Genomic DNA, 19,659 nt, shown 5'->3' with positions numbered 1-19,659 from the left:
CATACATACATTTTAAAACAATAAAAAAATAGAATTATATTTCTTTTCTATTTTTTACATACACACACACACACACACACACACACACACACACACACACACACACACACACACATACATACATACACCCAGAACGGTCGGGTATATCATTCGTGATTCAAAACCCACATAATATACAGAAATTTGGTCCAAACCTACTGCCAACCCCCAGAATAACACCCACAGGACCTTTTAGATACTCCAAGAACTACTAATACTCCCCTATATAACAATCATGATCCACAGTCCCCCCCCCCATTAAAGCCAAACATTATGATTTCATAGCCCCCCATCAACTTCCCAACGCTGATCCACAAACCCCCTTCAGACTACACGATCAAGGATTTTTTGCCTGTACCACGCTATTTCGCTGTATTCTTGATTGCTAAACCCCCTCTAACACTCTACTATTAACCAAAACGGAAAACAAGTGAAATGGCTTAAAATCAAATGTTTAACATTTGTGAAAGGCCACTTTGGTCGTATTTATTACAATTATGACCTTTCTGATAATTTTGATTACATTAATGTTTTTGAAGGAGCAATAAAAGAGAGTAATCCAAAAACATTATGCTCTGCAAGTAAACCTAAAAGAACCAAAATGTCCACCAACAACACAAATATTAAGGCGTCACTAACACTGCCCATTGTTTTAAAAAGACTTTATCAATAACCACTTCCTATAAGCATGGCGAAAAAGAAAGATCTTTTCAAACTATGCAAGAACTTTACCATACCGGAAGAGTATCACTGTTGGTTTCAGGGATTATCAACATTATCTGGCAAACCAGAAATAACCCAGGAACCAGATGTACAAGACAGTTCAGATGATGAAGATTAATATTTTTTTATCAACAATAGGGAACTTGCACATTTTTTTTTATTATATAATAACGTTCAGTTTCATTTAAAAATAAGATTTCCAAAATTTCACGCCTCAAAAACTCATAATGACTTAGCAATTCAAATTTAAAATCTTCCCTGTATAAAAATCATTTCAAACGATCGAAAAAGCGCGCGAACCCTTGTGACGTCACTTAGTGGTATTGTCTGTATGTCAGGTCTCCTGACAATATATATAACTTTATTTAGGGGATTTTCATGTAGGGTATTTAAGTTAAATTGTACATTTTTAGGGTTTACAGGTTTTCTATTTTATTGTATATTATATGTATATATATCATATATCAATAATAAATATTATATGTATCTATATTATATGTATAAAAGCATTATAAAAGTATAAACTATTTTGTTTATATTGGTGTTTGATACAGTTTTTGAAGAGAGAGTGTTGAATTGTGTGTGTTTTTACTATGGAAAGTAAAAGTAAATACTACAAGTGTTGTTTAGTACCATTGTGTAAAAGTACAACCATTAAAACCCCCAACAAAATATTTATTAGATTACCAGTCGATAAAAAACGGCGTTTAAACTGGTTACGTGCCTGTCGAAGGGATATTTCAGTTACTGCTTAAGCTCTTCATGTATGTGAAGATCATTTTAATGTAAGTATTTAATATCTGTTGTCTGCTTAATAGTTTTCTTTAAACAAATAATCATGTGTTTTTTTGATAGAACTCTTGGTACCTCTATTTGGTAGATGTACATTACATATTGAATAATGTTTACCTAGACAGTATTTTTCTAGAACTGTTTTTACTGTAAAATTAAAATAAGGTAATCATAATAATAAAGTTTTATGTTCATAACCTAAAATAAATACCTAATGTATAAAAATAGGTATTCGAAAATCACATAAACTGTTCAAACTCTTTCATGTTATCTACCTACAATATATATATATATATATATATATATATATATATATATATATATATATATATATATATATATATATATATAGGTATATATAATATAAAAGATAAAAAATAATTAATTATATAAAATTCTGTTTCAGTTGGAAAATGATATGGAAAACTATATTAAATTCAAACTTATGGGTGGCCAAAAGAGGATGAAATTAAATGTTGTCCCTCACATATTTAATTGTCAACCAGATAGGAAAAGGGCACATTCTCATTATCCTAGAATAACAGCACTTAAGAGGGTTAAACATCAATTAATTGAGGATGCAGTTGCTTCAACTTCTTCACAGTCTTCAGAATGTTTTGGGAGTATTCTGCAAAATGATATAGACACTTTAAAAATTGATAGTGTCATTGAAACCAATCAAAAAAGTGATATTTCAACTCAGACTCACAAAATTCAGGAGTAAAAGTGTACAATGCAAGTTAGATTGTGGTGATTCTGTTAGTAATTTATCATTAAACATAGTTTTTAGTAGAGATATTGGGACATCACCACTGAAACTCAATGTACCAACCTTTTGTCCACAAAACGAATTTGGATCTGATACCTCTAAAACTGAGTCTGAAAGTGAAGAATCTGTTTATAGTAGTTATAGTGCTGGTTGTGTAAGTGATCATCAATCATATGATGAGGAAGTGCAGGATATTGAAAATCAATTTAAAAACTTGACATTAAAGTGTACCCTAATGAAGATGGAAAAGAGACCCAGGATATATCTAGGATTACCTGAATATGCATATTATACTTTTCAGTTATTACAAAACTATTGTAAGTTACCAAATTGGAATATTTTTTTAACTTTAAAAAAAATTAGAACAGGGCATTTACACTACTAGGGGATGATTTTGGTATAAGTGAGAGTTATGCATCAAGAATTTTTTCAAAATCATTACCAATCATTAGTAAATATGTAAGAAAGCTTATACTGACACCCAACATTAACAGCATAAAATCAAATTTACCAATAGCTTTTCGAGCTCGATACAGTGATGTATTATGTATTATTGATTGTTTAGAGATTGAAATAGAAAAACCTTTAGATTCTATTAAACAATCTTTAACTTGGTCAGAGTATAAGAAGTGTAATACACTAAAATATTTAATATCTTGTACTCCTGATGGCATTATTAATTTCATTTCTAATGCTTTTGGTGGTCGAACATCTGATGCAGTTATTATAGAGAACAGTGGGTTTTTGTGTATGCTTCCTCCCAAGGTGTCTATCATGACAGATAGGGGTTTTAAACATATAGAACATTTATTGGTTGTTAAAGGGTGCAAATTAATTAGACCACCAAGTGTATCTTCAAACACAAAATTAAGTCCAATTGAAGTGATAGAAACCAAGAGCATTGCCAGTTTAAGGATTCATGTTGAAAGAGTCATACGCAGATTAAGAGAATTTGCATTCTTGGCTCCCCATGCATGTGTTGACAATAAGTTGATACCTTATATGGACCATCTAATAAAAATAGCTTGTGGGCTAGTAAATTTGCAGTCTGGTCTAATTTTAGGAAAGTAATGCTTTAAAAACTTCATTGTGTATGTTTTACTTTCATCTAGGAAACTAGGTACTGTTTGTTCCCAGTATGTCATATTTTATTAGTTTATATATTCAGCTTTGTACTTAGTCACTGTAAATTTTAGAAAACTAACTACTTAAATTGTATTTTCCAATAAAGATGGGTATAGAAATTAAAATAGCTTAGAGTTTAAATATTTGACTTACATTTTTTATTGTTTGTAATGATTTACACTGATTTTGATTTATGTTATAATGTAGATAAACCTATACATATAATAAACCTATATTTTTTCCTTTATATACAATGCAGTTTACATTACTATTTAAAATGTGTACAATAGATACATAATAAATAAAAAACAATTTATTTTCTACTTGATTTCAATATAAGTCCTCATAAGTACCTATCTGAGGACAAATATTGTGACTCCATATTAACTGCTTAGTTAATTTGTAAGTCAGTCTAATTTCAGGATAACATCTCTTTAAAAATAGCAAGAAATATTTAAAAAAAAATTTAAAAACAGTTTATTAAACTTAAACTTCATATTGTATTTTTGACTTTATTTCTTTGTATGCAACATGTCACATTTTATTAGTACATCCTATATTAAGCTTTGTAGTCACATGTATTAGGTACTGTATATTTTCGAAAAAACTAATATTGTATTTTGTAATAAATATTAATATAGAAATCAAAACCGTTTACAATTTAAACATTTTGAAGTGAATATTTTTTATCGCTCTGTATGATGTTTTGCATAGGTCTAAAATTCTATTTAGCGTGACTCGAAAAATCAAGACTTGTTAATCTTGCAGTATACTGTAATATACATAATATACATACATGTATACTTATAATTTTACATAATATATATTTTCTATTAACTCTTGAACGACTTGAAAGATTTGGCTAATTTTGATTTTAAAGTATTTGTACAAGATATACTTATATAATAAAATTATATAAACTTTTTTAGATTTTAAAGAACGTAAGATTTTTTAAATTATAAAGAACTTAAATGTGTATTGTTATTATAACACATTAAAAAATCAATAATAAGCGGATATAAAATTTCATTAACCTACATTATAGTAATAACACGCTATAAGAAGTATTCACTTCAGTCAAGTGTCACACTCTTTTTTTGCTGTTTTGTTATAATTTACAGTGATGTTGACTTATGTTTTAGAAATAATGTAGATAATTAAACAAAACCTTTAATAAAGATTTTTCAAACTGAACCTGTAATATGTTTTCCCTAATACTCATACAATAAAGATTACAATACATTACCAAGCCTTATAATTATTTTTATTATATAAAGAGTACAGTATAATCAACAAAAAATAGTATATAACAATAAATACATTGAACAAATATTGGATTCAGCCTATAAAACAAATGCAGCTGTAGACATGTGTTTCTGTCTCCTAGTCAGTACGACAAAGTTACCTTACAGATGTTGGTAAATGTAGCGAATAAGATTATTCAGAAAAAAGTGTACAAAGAAATACTGATGAAAAAAGTAAAGAAGTGACACAACGACCAACTGTTAATTTGTGATTTTTCTCTGAATTGCTGATATGGTTGTTAATTAAATTCAAATATTACAGCTATAACTGCCTGAAGGACAAACTGTTACCCAAGGATAGAAATAATAATTTTATTTTCTATCTCCCCATCATCTTTGGCTCGACGATCCTCTGTGGATTGCTTGCTCTAAGAGTCATTGCCGTTCTGTTCGGTTTCTGGTGACGTGTTGCCATCTACTGATCTCTAATATCCCTAAATCGGTCTCAACTCCATCTAACCACCTAATTTGTGGTCAGCCTCTGCTTCTTATTTTTTATCTACAGATTTTAATAAACGGGGAAAAATATTATGCATCCAAAAACTTTCAGCAGCTGTCATCAAACTCTCCAAATGATTTTCATCATAGTCCACCCATGTATAATTGAAATTAGAATTATTTTCAAATTCTGGATCAGCAACACAAAATAAACACTTTTTTTTAGCAAACATAAACATTTGAAGTTGAACTTGTGCATTATATTTAGCAGTTATTTTATTGTCCTTTGTTAAATAATTAGCTACAGTTTTATTAGTCTGAGGACATTTTATTTCCACAATATATTCCTCACATATGGCATCAGGTGAAGCGCCAAAAATTGGAAATTTGGGGTTTAACTGTAAGCCAATACGGTTTAATTTTATTTGAAATACTTTTTGCACACATTTTATCATACTTTCTTCCAACTGTTTACCCCTATTCATTGCAGAAGTTGCTTTAAATTTTGAGACCCCAAGTATTTGTTCAACAAATGCCCCATCGCATTTTTTACAGTGAGCTGCATCATAAAGTTTTGATGCCGTTATTCTGCCATATCGTAACTCGAACCATAAACTGCTATCGGACTGTGTGCTAGTTTTGATGGCAGCTTCTGAGCATATGTGCTCACTCATACTATTTGAACAAAATTCAACAAACTCACTATATGTGGTCTGTTCTGTAGAAATAAATTTTAACAGCAGCTGGAATATCCCTATTTTTTTTATATTATCATCTTTAAAATGTTGCAATAACTGGCTCTCAGACTGGTTTTTAATGCCCATGTCTATTACTTCTTGAAGGAACTGGTTACTATCTTCATCTGAGCTTAACTCCTCTGGGGCCCCAAAGTCTTTAAGTGTTAAATATTTTATACTTGTACCAACTTTTGATAGTTTACTTTTGGCCCAATAGCAAGTCACTTCTGTTTTTGACGGTTCTTCACTTCTTCTGTGCAACCACATCAGAAAAGCTATTTGATGCTTGCACCCACCTATAACATAAGTTTTGAAATTTAGAAATTGTCCATATATTTTTAGAGAAGCAAAACTACTATCGAATGTAAGTAAAATATATATATATATATATATATATATATATATATATATATATATATATATATATATATTTTAACTAAAATGTCATTTCAAGATTATTGTGATATTTATTTTAAAAACCAAGAACAAAATTATTATAAAGGCTGTATATTTAGATACTACCTATCAGAATTAAAATGGGCTAAAATAAATTTCCATGAAAGAGTGTTTATTCCTTCATATTTACTGCAAAATGCAGTATAAAATTTAGCTCAGCTGATGTTTGTCTCAGATCAGAATTTTTTGTTTCAAGAATGCTCTTAATTCAAAATATTCAAAATACATATCTGTTTATAAAAATACCTACTTACCTAATGAAGCAGCACAATCATAACACTTTAGATCAAGTACTTCCTCGGTTTCTTCATTAATTTCACAACTTACAGCATACTGTTTTTTCTTAACATTATGTTCAGGTGTTATTTTTGCCCTTACAGTACAGATCATGTTATTTCTTTTTACTTGAACCCATCCTACAGCTGCATCTCCATATGATTCTCTGCCAGATCTAAATGCAAACGATGAATAAGTTAATTTGATTAAATTTCAGTACAATAGCATAAACATATAATATTGACACTACTTAATATAAAGTACTAAGTTTTATCATTAAATACTTATTATGAGAATAATAATCACAATAAAATTAATGTAATAGGAGTATATGTACTTACTTATCTGCTTTAACTCCCCGAACTTCTCCCAGGGAAAAATTTTCACCGTTTTGAAAATATGTGGCTACCATAAACATATTTACAATGGGCAAGTTATCAGACTGGCCTTTGGAAAAACCCTCTTCGGTCATTTTAAAAAATATATCTGAACAAAAACACTCAAATATTATTAAATATATAGTTCACAGCAACTATCTAAAGATTTATAAAAACTGAAATACACCATAAAATTACTATAACAAGTAAACGAATGTCAAACGTAATGAATTAATAGCGCCAATCTTTAAACATTCTGACTATATGACGTCACGACCAATGAGGACGCGTTTTGGACTGGCTGCTATAATTTGAATTTTCTCTCGATTTTAATCGTTTTTAGAGGCCAACCTAAAGACAAAAACAACTTTTTTTTGTTTGACATATTTTTTAAATTATGTTTTGTTATGATTTAAGGCATTTTTTTCGAATTTAAAATTTTATGCAAGTTCCCTATTAACAGAGTTAAAGTTAATTATTTCGATGGACAACTTATTCAATTCTCGATTTTGGTACTGGCAAAACCCAACAACCTACAATTTGCTAAAACTGTAATTGTTTAATCAAGTTTTTTAATCTAAACCGTAATTATAAGTATTATTATGTGATTCTTAGTTACATTTTGTAAAAATAAAAAATAATGAAAAAACTCCTAGTGTTATATTATATGTCGATATCGTTTTCTAAAACTTTTAAATGCGATTATCTCAAAATAACTAATTTGACACTTGTCGGCAGTACTTTTGGCAGTAAGCCGACGATATCTTTCTATTATAAAAATCACTACTTGCTAAATGTGGTTCTAAATGGCTATTTTTGTGTGTTAAAAAATCACTAACCCGGTAATACAGAAAATATTTAGCAGTCAAAAATACCTAAGCGACTTAGTAACTTTTTACATACGAACAAATTGTAGAGATATGCGTTAAAACTCATTAATGGCACTTAGTGACTTTTTCCAGAATAATAAATCACTGCTGTGTTTGATTTTACACTTCTATTTTTCAGTTATTGATATGCAGTTAGTGAGTGAACACGTATTATTTCGCTAAAAAAATATTCCTTGGGGACGTTTCTTGTTAGATATTGTTATACCAACTGATTGTTGACATTTAATAGTTAAAAATATGAGTTCCCGATTTTCAAAACTGGTAGAACTTGCCTTGAATGATGTAAGTACAATATTATTTATAACCTCCCTTTTGACATAACACTTGGAATTAGCCATAACGGAAAAAGGTATTTATTACGTGTATCAATTTTAGGAATCGAAAAGGGACTATTGTACGAGACGCACAATAAAGCCTCGATGGTTAGCGGACTGTATACTTAATTAATTGAAATAAGACTCACGAAACTTACTGTAGTTACACCTTTATTTAATTTAGACTATTCACCATTCACTTATGATAATTAGATGGCTATAAGCCAGAGCTAATACAATATTTACTAGTTCAATAATAATAATAATTAGATGGCAACAAGCCAGAGCTAATGTATGTTTTTACTTTTTATAAAACTACAACTAAAAAAAATGGCGTTATGCGTAATGAATGCACTGGCGCAGAAATGTCACTTGTCACTTTTTGGTGGTGGCAGGGAGAAACACTGTCACTTCCGACCGAACACACCCGAACCTACAAAGCGTCCCAATAATTTTGCATAGGTGTTGGATATTGTTTCCAACATGCTGGGGGCCAGAGCATTTCATGTGAAATCTTACAAATATAGCTACTATCTAAAATACTAGTTATACTACTTCTTACACTAAATTAATTTTATTTACATTATTTACAATTATTCATAGAATGGCAATACTGCCACCTTTGTGACTGATCTTACATAGGTCCCATTTTTGGTTTTAACTTCAACAACCCTAACCATTTTATCCTTTCCAGGGATAACCTTGGTGATACGTGCAAGTGCCCATTTAAATGATGGAATATTGTCTTCTTTTAGTAAGACTAACATATCTTCCTTTAAATTAGGTAGTTTATTTTTCCATTTTGGCCTATTTTGCAACTGTGTTAAATAGTCTTGATGCCACTTTTTCCAAAAGTGCTGTTGCATTTGAGTACAGAGATTCCAAAATTTTATACGATTTTTTGGAACTTCGGTAATATCAGGTTCTGGAAAGCTGGTTATGGGGGCTTCTATAAGAAAATGTCCTGGTGTTAAATATTCCAGATTTGTTGGATCTTGTGACATAGCCATAAGTGGTCTTGAATTCAAGATACCTTCCACTTGTACAATTAATGTATTAAATTGCTCATATGTGAGCTCATTTGTGCCCATGACTCTTTTTATGTGGTATTTGGCACTTTTTACTCCAGCCTCCCACAAACCACCAAAAACTGGGGAGTAACTGGGAATAAAACTAAATTTAATTTTTTCATTTAAACCGACATTTTCTATTTTTACTGATTGATTATAAAAGTTATTAATTTGATTGTTAGCACCCTTGAACGTGGATCCATTATCACAATATACGTTCAAAGGCTTCCCACGGCGAGAAATGAAGCGCTTAAATGCTGCTAAAAAAGTTTCAGTAGTAAGGTCTGATAATAGTTCCATGTGGATAGCTTTTACAGAAAAGCACACAAAAAGAGCTATATAGGCTTTTGTGCTTATTGATTTTCTTATTCTCGATTGCTTGACGAGAAAAGGGCCACAAAAGTCTATTCCCACATTTTGAAATACTCTAGCAGCACAAACTCTTGTTTCTGGTAGAGATCCCATTAATTGTTCAGAACATTTTGCTTTAAAGTTGAAGCATATTACACACTTTTTAGTAATTTTTTTTACTTCTCGGTTTCCATTTATTAACCAATAATTTAAATTTAATGAACTTAGCACTTGCCTGGGACCAGCATGAAGTAATTTCAAATGTTCATGCCTTATTATGAGATCTGTAACATGACTAGCCTTTGGCAAAATTATTGGATGCTTTTGAGTATATAAGATGTTAGAATTATGTAATCTACCACCTACTCTTAAAAGCCCATCACCATCAACAAAAGGAGACAGCGTACTTAATGGTGATTTTAAAACTATATTTGATATAAGATCTTTAATTTCCTGAGAAAAATGATAATATTGTTGACACTTTATAATTACCTTTAAAGAATTATCTAACTCTAGCAAATTTAAATTACCAGAAAATTTTTCTGTGCCTTTCAATTTACTTAGAGAATTATTTTTAAATCGTAGAATGTATGCTGTAATTCTTTGCAGTTTAGTTATATTGGAGTATTTTTTAAAGAATGTATTTTCCTTTGTTTGTATAACATGTACACTACCTAACTTTTTGTTCAGGCATTGGATAAGGAAATTGAACAGGTAGCTCATTATGAGCAAAATTTTTGTCCAACAGCATTTTTGGACCAGTAAACCATAAGGGATGCAACTCAATATCATTAGGCTCCAAGCCTCTAGAAAGGCAGTCTGCTGGGTTTTCTTTGCTATTAATATAAAGCCATTTAAAGTTTGTGGACATGTTTTGAATTTTTAAAACACGATTAGCTACATAAGGAGTTAATTTGACAGGTTCGGTTTTTAACCAAGCCAATACTATATTTGAGTCACAATAAAGAAAAATCTTTTTAATATTTGCTTTTAACAAATTATGAATTTTAAAAGTTAAATTAGTTAACAACAAGGCACCATTTAGCTCTAGTTTAGGTATAGTTAACTTTTTATTTATTGGAACGATTCTAGACTTTGAGCAAATTAAATTAACATTAACTGTGTCATGACAAATAATTCGAGCATAAAGTGCTGCTCCATATGCTTGCATTGATGAATCACAGTACCCTACAAGTTCAATACTTTCAGCATCAGTAAAGGCTAAATTTCTTGGAATTTTTAAAACTGGCATATTTATTAGACCAGTAATAAAATTTTTCCAAATTTCCTGAAAATCATTAGGCAGTACCTCATCCCATTTAATTTTACGAAGCCAAATTGTCTGCATTATAACTTTTGCTTTGACTAACACTGGACCTGCTAATCCTAAAGGATCATAAAATTTTGATATAAAGCTTAATACCTGTCTTTTTGTTAGACAGTCATTGATATTAATTTTTGGCGATGACAGTTTAAAATTATCAGTAATGGTATCATATGATAAACCTAATGTTTTTACAACAAAGTTGATTTTATTTATGTCAATTTCATCAAAATGTTGATTTTCAGTAGATAGATAGGGTTCCTTCTGGAGCGGAAGTGACGTCACACGTCGATCGTCAAGCGTACGTATCCTCATGGGTCAAGGCCACGCCCCCCTCGTGACGTAGGAACGTGCCTAGGGTCTCAAGGCCACGCCCCTCGACCAATGGTGACGTAGGAACGTACCTCGTGTCTCTAGACCACGCCCCTCGGCCAATGGTGGCGTAGGAACGTCCCCCCATGTCTTGCTGACCAATGGTGGACGTCCTCGTGACGTCGGAACGTGTCGTCGACCAATGGCAGCATAGCAGCGTCAGTGGTGGGAATAGCAACACCCCCAGCGACCAATGACAGCTCAGAATTTGAATAAACATCATAGAAATGGCGGTATAGCGATGAGGGACCAATGGTGACATAGTAACGCCCTCCTCGTGACGTCGGAACGTGTCGTCGACCAATGACAGCATAGCAGCGTCAGTAGTGGGAATATCAGGCTAATGGTGGCATAGTAACGCCCTCCTCGTGACGTCGGAACGTGTCGTCGACCAATGACAGCATAGCAGCGTCAGTGGTGGGAACAGCAGGCCAATGGTGACATAGTAACGCCCTCCTCGTGACGTCGGAACGTGTCGTCGACCAATGACAGCATAGCAGCGTCAGTGGTGGGAATAGCAGGCCAATGGTGGCATAGGAACGTCCCCCAATGTCTTGCTGACCAATGGAGGACGTCCTCGTGACGTCGGAACGTGTCGTCGACCAATGACAGCATAGCAGCGTCAGTGGTGGGAATAGCAGGCCAATGGTGACATAGTAACGCCCTCCTCGTGACGTCGGAACGTGTCGTCGACCAATGACAGCATAGCAGCGTCAGTGGTGGGAATAGCAGGCCAATGGTGGCATAGGAACGTCCCCCAATGTCTTGCTGACCAATGGAGGACGTCCTCGTGACGTCGGAACGTGTCGTCGACCAATGACAGCATAGCAGCGTCAGTGGTGGGAATAGCAGGCCAATGGTGGCATAGGAACGTCCCCCAATGTCTTGCTGACCAATGGTGGACGTCCTCGTGACGTCGGAACGTGTCGTTGACCAATGGCAGCATAGCAGCGTCAGTGGTGGGAATAGCAACACCCCCAGCGACCAATGACAGCTTAGAATTTGAATAAACAACATAGAAATGGCGGTATAGCGATGAGGGACCAATGGTGACATAGTAACACCCTCCTCGTGACGTTAGAACGTTTTCCTCGACCAATGATGCCACAGAAACGTGTCCTCGACCAATGGCGGACATCCTCGTGACGTTGGAGGCCAATGGTGTGCATCAACGGCCAATGAGAAAGACGTGCATCGACTAATGGTGGAGTCGTACCACAATATTAACGAAAAGACGCCCCCAGTCCCCCCCATTCCCCGAAAAGACGCCCCCAGTCCCCCCATTCCTCCCGAAAAGACGCCCCCCCAATAATAACGAAGCTACACGTCCAACGTAACCAATGAGAACGATGTTCAATCGCTGGTCGGTGACTGCGTTCTATGAATTGACAAAGAGAAGAAGACGAACGACAGACAAAGAGAGCAATTTTTCCTCGTATTTTTTGTAATTAAAACCTACAACCATTAGCGTAAAACTTCTAAATTTTTTCAATTTATATTTTACGAGTTACCTCGTATATATTTTATCGATTACCATAATAACAAAAATTCGTTTATTTTTCAATTTATACTTTACATGATCAGTTGAAATCTTTATAAAATAGATCTTGCTACTGAGAATAATGACATCATCGGATACGCCGGCTATTAAAAATGTCTCACGCGATCACGATATATAGCCGGAAACACGTGCACTTTGGAATTCTAGTTAATGTGAGATAAAATATATTCGCATGGAGGCAGGAAGCAGGTGCACATTCCGTTGTATTTAATAATTAAGCCCGGCATGTGATGCATAAATGAATAGTCTTACGAAATATTGCGCAACATAGTTTTAGCGTGGGAGAGGTAAGAAGATATAATTAAACGTGTTCATGTTCACAGCGTTATTTCGTAAAACGTAGTCATTACAACATGAACAGTGTGGAAGTAAGAGCCAAAAGTGAAATGATGCTGCTTAATACTTTGTATAATTTTGAGCATTTAAAAGTATTAGTTGGATTAAGTTCAGCTCGATCATTTGAGCCGGGTGTTAAATTAAGCAGCGAGAATAATGAGATATCGTTCGGTATATGTGATTGGATCCAATTCATCGATGAACTTAACCGTAAATATAATCAGTTTTTCCTGATGCCTCTGCAATGCTATTGTGAAGACGAACCTCCAGAATGTTGTGAATTGTTAGCAATTGAAACTCAAGCGACAGATCAACTTAAATGGCTCAATGTTAAGAAACTTGGTGTTACTTTGCAGATATTTGAAAAAGATGTTAAAAATCTTATTGAAGGAAATGAAAAGTTAATTTTACCACGCATTCGTTTTCTCGAAGGACTGAGATTTTTAGATTACTATTGTAATGCGTTAAAAATTGCTACTTCATTCAAAAACGATTTACAACCAATAGACATTTTATATTCATTTTGTGAGGCTTCTTGTGATACTAGTATTGTAAGTTTAGCATTAAGGGAATATTTGTATTATTATAAGGAAGATACAATTAGTGAATTAAATAGCAGTATTTTTGAATAAAGAATTAAAACATTTATTTCTATTTATTATACCAGGGTAGTGGGGGTGATTAAGAATATTATTTATATTGGCTTTTGGAGCGAAAGACATTTATTTCATCGATGACTTCCATACGGTATAGATTAGAAGAGTTGTACGAAAAAATACAAAAGTTAAAAGCCGATATACAGTGGTACGAAGATAGAACTGCAATTGAAAAACGATTTGCAGAGTTTAATTTGTCAGAAAGAAAGTTACCAAAAACAACACAATACCCGTTAAAAAGAATTCAACCGACAAGATGCCTCCACTAACAACCTCATTCATCATCCTTACAGCTATTGTTAACAATGTCCTTTATACAAACGTTCCAAACAACGTTAAGAACCAGGCGATATGTTTTAATGATGAAAAAACTGATTGTAATCGACCGAACTGGACTCTAATGGATCATGAAGTGGTGAATTATGGACAGCTTCCAGTATTTTTCAAAGCGATACCAAAATCAGGAGGAGCATTCTATAAGATCAAGCTAATATCCCCAAATAACACCGAAAGTGATTCAAAATGGTACAAAACTAATAATGATGACATCGATCAATATGGTTTATCGATTATACTCTTAAGTATTATATTCGTAATAAATGCCTTTATAGCGATTAATATCATTAAAAAATTTCTTGTAAATCGTAAATGCGAATCATCTTGCATTAAAATAAATATGTAAAACTGTTAAAATAAAACTAAAATAAAACTTTTAATCTTTTATTTAAAAAAATCCAATTTATATAGGTAATATTTTGTTACACAGCCATTGACGGAGGTGATCCACATTTATCGAGGAGCAGGAAAATAGTCCAGTAGCGTGGCAGTTGTATTCATGTGGAGCAAAGCCTCCAGTGGAGTATGGAGAATCATCAAACTTGCAAACATCAATAATTATGGGACAGACGTCAAGCATATAACATTTGTATCTTAAAAATTCTGCTTGTTGTTCTCCGCGAACGTAGATGTAGTCAGCTGCATACAACAACTTAGATTCCAGTATTTTATTTATTTTTGAATATTTAACATCTCCATTAGAATACCGAAGACCATGCACGTTTTTCTCCAAGTACACAGCAGTCTTCTTATCTTGATTACTTAATGTAGCAAACGGTTGTGGAGGTTTAAATATATAATGGCAATGTTTAAAGCCAATTTCAATGCTGAGTTCTTTGGGAACAAACCACCCATCTACAGTGAATCCTTGAATGTCAACTAATGCGATCCTCATGATGGCTGATAGTATACTGAATTGGATATGATTGAATAAGTCAAGTTAAATGATATTTTTGATAACTTCAGTTAGAGGAAAGTATTCGAGTAGACTGTCGTGGACAATTAAACAGTACGCTCGAGTGCCTGCAGGAAAACCTTCATCTGCTTCGATTTCCAACTTAATATCAACGGTTCCCGATCTAAATGACGTATCATCCTGTTTGGAGCAGTCGAAAGTAAACAAAGCATATTTTTTAAAAGCATTATAATCCAAGATTGGATGTTTTGTTGACGAATGAGTATAACTGGGAAAGAATTGGGTATAGTTGTAGTGAGCTATAGCATAATCATTTTTCGCAAAATCCAATTGCATTCTCTCGTTAGGCCAATATTCACCATTAATAACCACTCGTACGCTGGACACCTTAATGTTATCGAATAACGTTGGATTGGCGTGAATGTCATCTCGTTTAGAAGTTTGAAAAGCTACAATGACATAGCGTGGACGTTCAACAGCTGAAGTTGTCTTTACACTCCATATCTCACGTCGGGATCCAGCCGTAAGTGAAGGTAGTTCATTAAGTTCCCATTTACGGAAAGGTATGGTTATCGGCGTATTATTCTTAATCGGAGTCATTAGGTCAATTTTCACATCGTCATTCGGAAAGACATGTTTGACCTTCAGTTCCATGCTGGTAACAGTGAAAGACACTGTTGTTGTTGTTGTGGCATTAGGTTCTTCCACTAAAATACTGTCTCTATCATTACGTGCTCGAACAAATCGAAACACTTGACGACCATAGGTTAATTTATTGTAATCGTTGAAAATGTTGAAAATATGTTTTATCGGAATCAGTAAACTAAAGCTGTCTCCCGATAAATGTGGATTATTGGGATAGTTCCATCCTGCAGTACTGAGATACTTGGAATCGTCAGGAGTGTAACACAACAAACTGCGAATAGTGCTAACTACACCAGGATCTCGAACTATTTCCATGTCGTGTGAACTTTGGATGTATGTACATGTATCAAACAAGAAGGCTCCAGCATTCGGTGCAAGAGAAACAGTTCCAGTACCCACTTTCTTTATACTTCCTTTAATTTCCAAAAGTGTTTCGTGTATGGCAAAAAATGCATCTGATTGATTGATGATAAACTCGACAACGTCGCTATTATTAAATGACTTGATGTAAGGTGTATATGTACGAAATTCTTCTTTTCTAATAGTATCGTCGAACTGAGGTTTCTGGTACAGATCTAAAATAGGTGGTTGAGGTTCCTGAACCTGTCGTCGAATGTATTGACGTTTTGACATCTTTTAGCTGTAATCCAATGGAAACAAGAAAGGCTTTATTGACAGCAGACACGTCACGTCGCTTGTAAGATTTGCGTGAGACTAATGGATATTGATGCGTAGAGCTTTGTTTTATAATTAAACCCATCTATATCGTTTCCTTAAAATCCAAATGAAGTGTACTTTTCTCTCCTCTAAAGTTGACTGGTCTTAAATCTTGATCGAGTACGCTAACGGTAATGTTGGCAATTTCACGTATGCTATTGCTTACTGGTATGTATATAGGATTATGAGGACGTTCGTCAATAGAGAAACCAGGATCAACACTTATCGGAAAATGTAGAACGGTGTGCGCAGGTCTGTCCTCGTAAAAGGCTCCTTCGGTAATGTTGCATTCAAAAAGTAGGCTCGATACTTTTATAATGTTTACAGGTTGGTCCGAAGAATGCATTTTTCCTGGCACCAATATTCTGTTTGATGAGAAACCCAATATTTTGCCGAGACTGTCATCTTTCTCGAAAGTAACAGCATGATCTTGACTAAAGATTTCACACTTGAGCGTATTGTTGTTGGGTCTTAAGATGAACTCATTATCTCGAATCGAATTATATTTATCGATTAATGCGTTATAAATATACGTTTCGATATCGGTAATTTCATAAGATCCAGACGGAATATCGATGCTACACAACTTTTTTCGATCATTTTTCTCGTAGTAGTAAAACTTTTCGCCATCGATGTTTGGAATCGAATTAAATGTATGAAATCCCAACACTGCTACATAATACTGTCGGTTAGGGTCAAGCACAAGAGGTACTTGAGGAGTAAACGAAAACTCGTTGGAAGTACTTGTCAAGGTCAACAATCGAGACATGACTGATACATTTGAATAGGTGTATGAAATTAAATAGCAAAATATGTTAAAAATTCCTTTATTTATTCTTATACTGTTACAAATTTTTCTCATAATATGACACATTACAAAATACACATCTACTTTCCATATACATGCCGCAAACATCACTCCATTCATGTCTATCATAGTCTTTCTTGCAGGGTAAATAATCTTCTAGTGCGCGACGAATATCTTGAGGTAGTTCATACCAAACAACGCTCGTTATATTTTTCATAAAAATGCAAATGGCACTTCTCAATATATCGTTAGATGGTTCCATTGTAGAGAAACTTTAAACAAAGATGTCCACAGTTAATTTGGTTATAACTTTGATATTGATCGTTATTGTAGAAAATTCTCCCACCGTTCAAGTAGGATACTAGTTCTCGCGGTGGTTTCAAGCAACCATATGAATCAAAGTACTCTATATCGTTGTTTATCTTTCTGTAAGCTACCCAATGTGTACCGAGGTTTGTGGAAATGTCGAGATTAATAATAGCACATTCATGTTTACGAGGGCTACGTGGTAAATTATCTCGCATGAACACGCCGCGGAAATTTGAAATTTTAAGTAGTTTAACAAATCTATTTAAATCCACATTGGTTAAAGGCCTATTAGGTAGCTTCAGCGGATGTTTTTTGTCTTTTTTAAATATAATCCAAAGCCACCTTTAGCGTTTTTTCGCAGGTATAATCCTTTGCCTAGATGTTCCATTGCATTGTTGTGACGTTTATCTTCTTCTAGTTTCTTTTGAGCATTCTTTGAGTCGATAACAGTTTTCGCTATCGCACTTGCGCCCCCAGCGAGGCTTCCGAGAGCTGATAGGCCTGCAAAGATTGGGATTAAAGGTAAAATCCCACCAGATTTTGGTTCAAATGGAATAATTCTTGGAACACGTACATTTTTCTTCCCACCTACATTCTTAACGGCTGTTCTAGCTGCTGCAAGTGCAAGTAGAGCGGATTTACGCAGATTTGGTGACGGAGGAGCACGTTTCAATGTTTTGATAATTGGCTGTAACACATGTCGCTTAAATGAACCAACACCTTTACCACGTTTCATACCCATACCCAGTTTTCGTTTAGCTTTCATTGCTGTAGTAGTTAACCAGGCAGCGGTTTTTTCACCCAAAGATGCGTCTTTTGCTTTAACTCGTTCCCACGCTTTATTTTCCAACACCCAATCTGCTTTATGTCGATCTTTCAATGAATTACTTTGGGAAAATGCGAGATCGTGATCTCTCGCAGCTCGATCTAACGGATTTATCCCCGGATCTCCACGAGCTAGACGTTTCTGTAATTTAGTTCCAGGTCCTAGATATTGGTAACCAGGAGCATGCAATTCAAACGGTAGACTATTGATCAGAGAATTCAACACTCCTTCACCTTGAACGATCAACATTGAAATGAATCGCTTTTTGAAAAATGTCTTTATATAACCATGTGTACAAAATACATCTCAATCACAAGATGAAGGTCATTCAACAAGACAAGACACTAGCAGTGGAAAACTTGGATTTTGTCGACAACGTGACAAGAACCAGCAAACATGGTGCATTGCTACCACATTCATTTCGTGCTATCATATGTGGTCCAAGCGGATGTGGAAAAACTAATGTTATGTTGGCATTACTTTTTGACCTGAATGGCGCTAAATTCAAAAATGTTTACGTTTATTCAAAGTCGTTGTTTCAGCCCAAGTATCAATTTTTGAAGGAAGTGTTGGAGTCTGTGAAAGAAGTAGGTTATTTTCCATTTAAAGATAATGATGATGTTATAAGCCCAAGTAAAGCTAAACCAAACTCAATATTCATATTTGATGACGTATCAACGGATCCACAACAAACAATACGTGAATATTACTGTATGGGTAGACATAAAGACATTGATTGTGCATACCTATGTCAATCATACAGTCGAGCAGGCAAACAACTTTTACGTGATAATGCGAATCTTATTGTATTGTTTAAGCAAGATGAGCTCAATTTGAAACACGTCTTTGATGACCACGTATCACCTGATATGACATTTGAGCAATTTAAACAATTTTGTTCCGAATGTTGGAAGGACAAATACGGTACATTCGTCATTGTTAAGGATTTCGATATTTCTAACGGACGATATCGTAAAGGTTTCGACAAGTTTATAAAACTGTAGGTATGGTTGAAAAACACGAATTGTATAACAATATGTCAGACAAAGAGGTAGCTGCGCGCACGCGTAAAGTTGCCGAACTAGCTCGTGTCATTCGCAAAAAGTATTTGGCATTAAAGTTAGGTAAAACAGAACAAGATGAGTCGCTAAATAAACTCTTTAAGCCCATAGCTAAACCTCTAACAGATATT

General features: G+C 33.9%; 1 protein-coding gene across 1 annotated transcript; it reads right to left on the bottom strand.

Annotated features, from left to right (window-relative positions):
* Positions 1-4,942: 4,942 nt before the first annotated feature.
* Positions 4,943-7,112, bottom strand: LOC140449674 (uncharacterized). Its single transcript, XM_072542946.1, has 3 exons — positions 7,001-7,112; positions 6,638-6,834; positions 4,943-6,223 (listed from the first exon to the last, which is right to left on the bottom strand). Exons 1-3 carry the CDS (start codon positions 7,075-7,077, stop codon positions 5,241-5,243), a joined length of 1,257 nt encoding a protein of 418 aa, XP_072399047.1. The 5' UTR covers positions 7,078-7,112; the 3' UTR covers positions 4,943-5,240.
* Between the last annotated feature and the right edge of the window lie 12,547 nt (positions 7,113-19,659).

Source organism: Diabrotica undecimpunctata, chromosome 9 (genome assembly GCF_040954645.1).
Source record: "Diabrotica undecimpunctata isolate CICGRU chromosome 9, icDiaUnde3, whole genome shotgun sequence".
Taxonomy (NCBI): domain Eukaryota; kingdom Metazoa; phylum Arthropoda; class Insecta; order Coleoptera; family Chrysomelidae; genus Diabrotica; species Diabrotica undecimpunctata.
The sequence above is the reverse complement of the archived record's forward strand: the minus strand, read 5'-3'. Positions and strand labels throughout refer to the sequence as shown.

Bases quoted from the DNA above. Each gene is read 5' to 3' on its own strand.
- LOC140449674 (XM_072542946.1), bottom strand. From the start codon at position 7,077: ATGTTTATGGTAGCCACATATTTTCAAAACGGTGAAAATTTTTCCCTG. The intron at 6,835-7,000 runs GTAAGTACATAT...GTTTGCATTTAG, and splicing joins CGGGGAGTTAAAGCAGATAA to ATCTGGCAGAGAATCATATG. The intron at 6,224-6,637 runs GTAAGTAGGTAT...CTTATGTTATAG, and splicing joins TGATTGTGCTGCTTCATTAG to GTGGGTGCAAGCATCAAATA.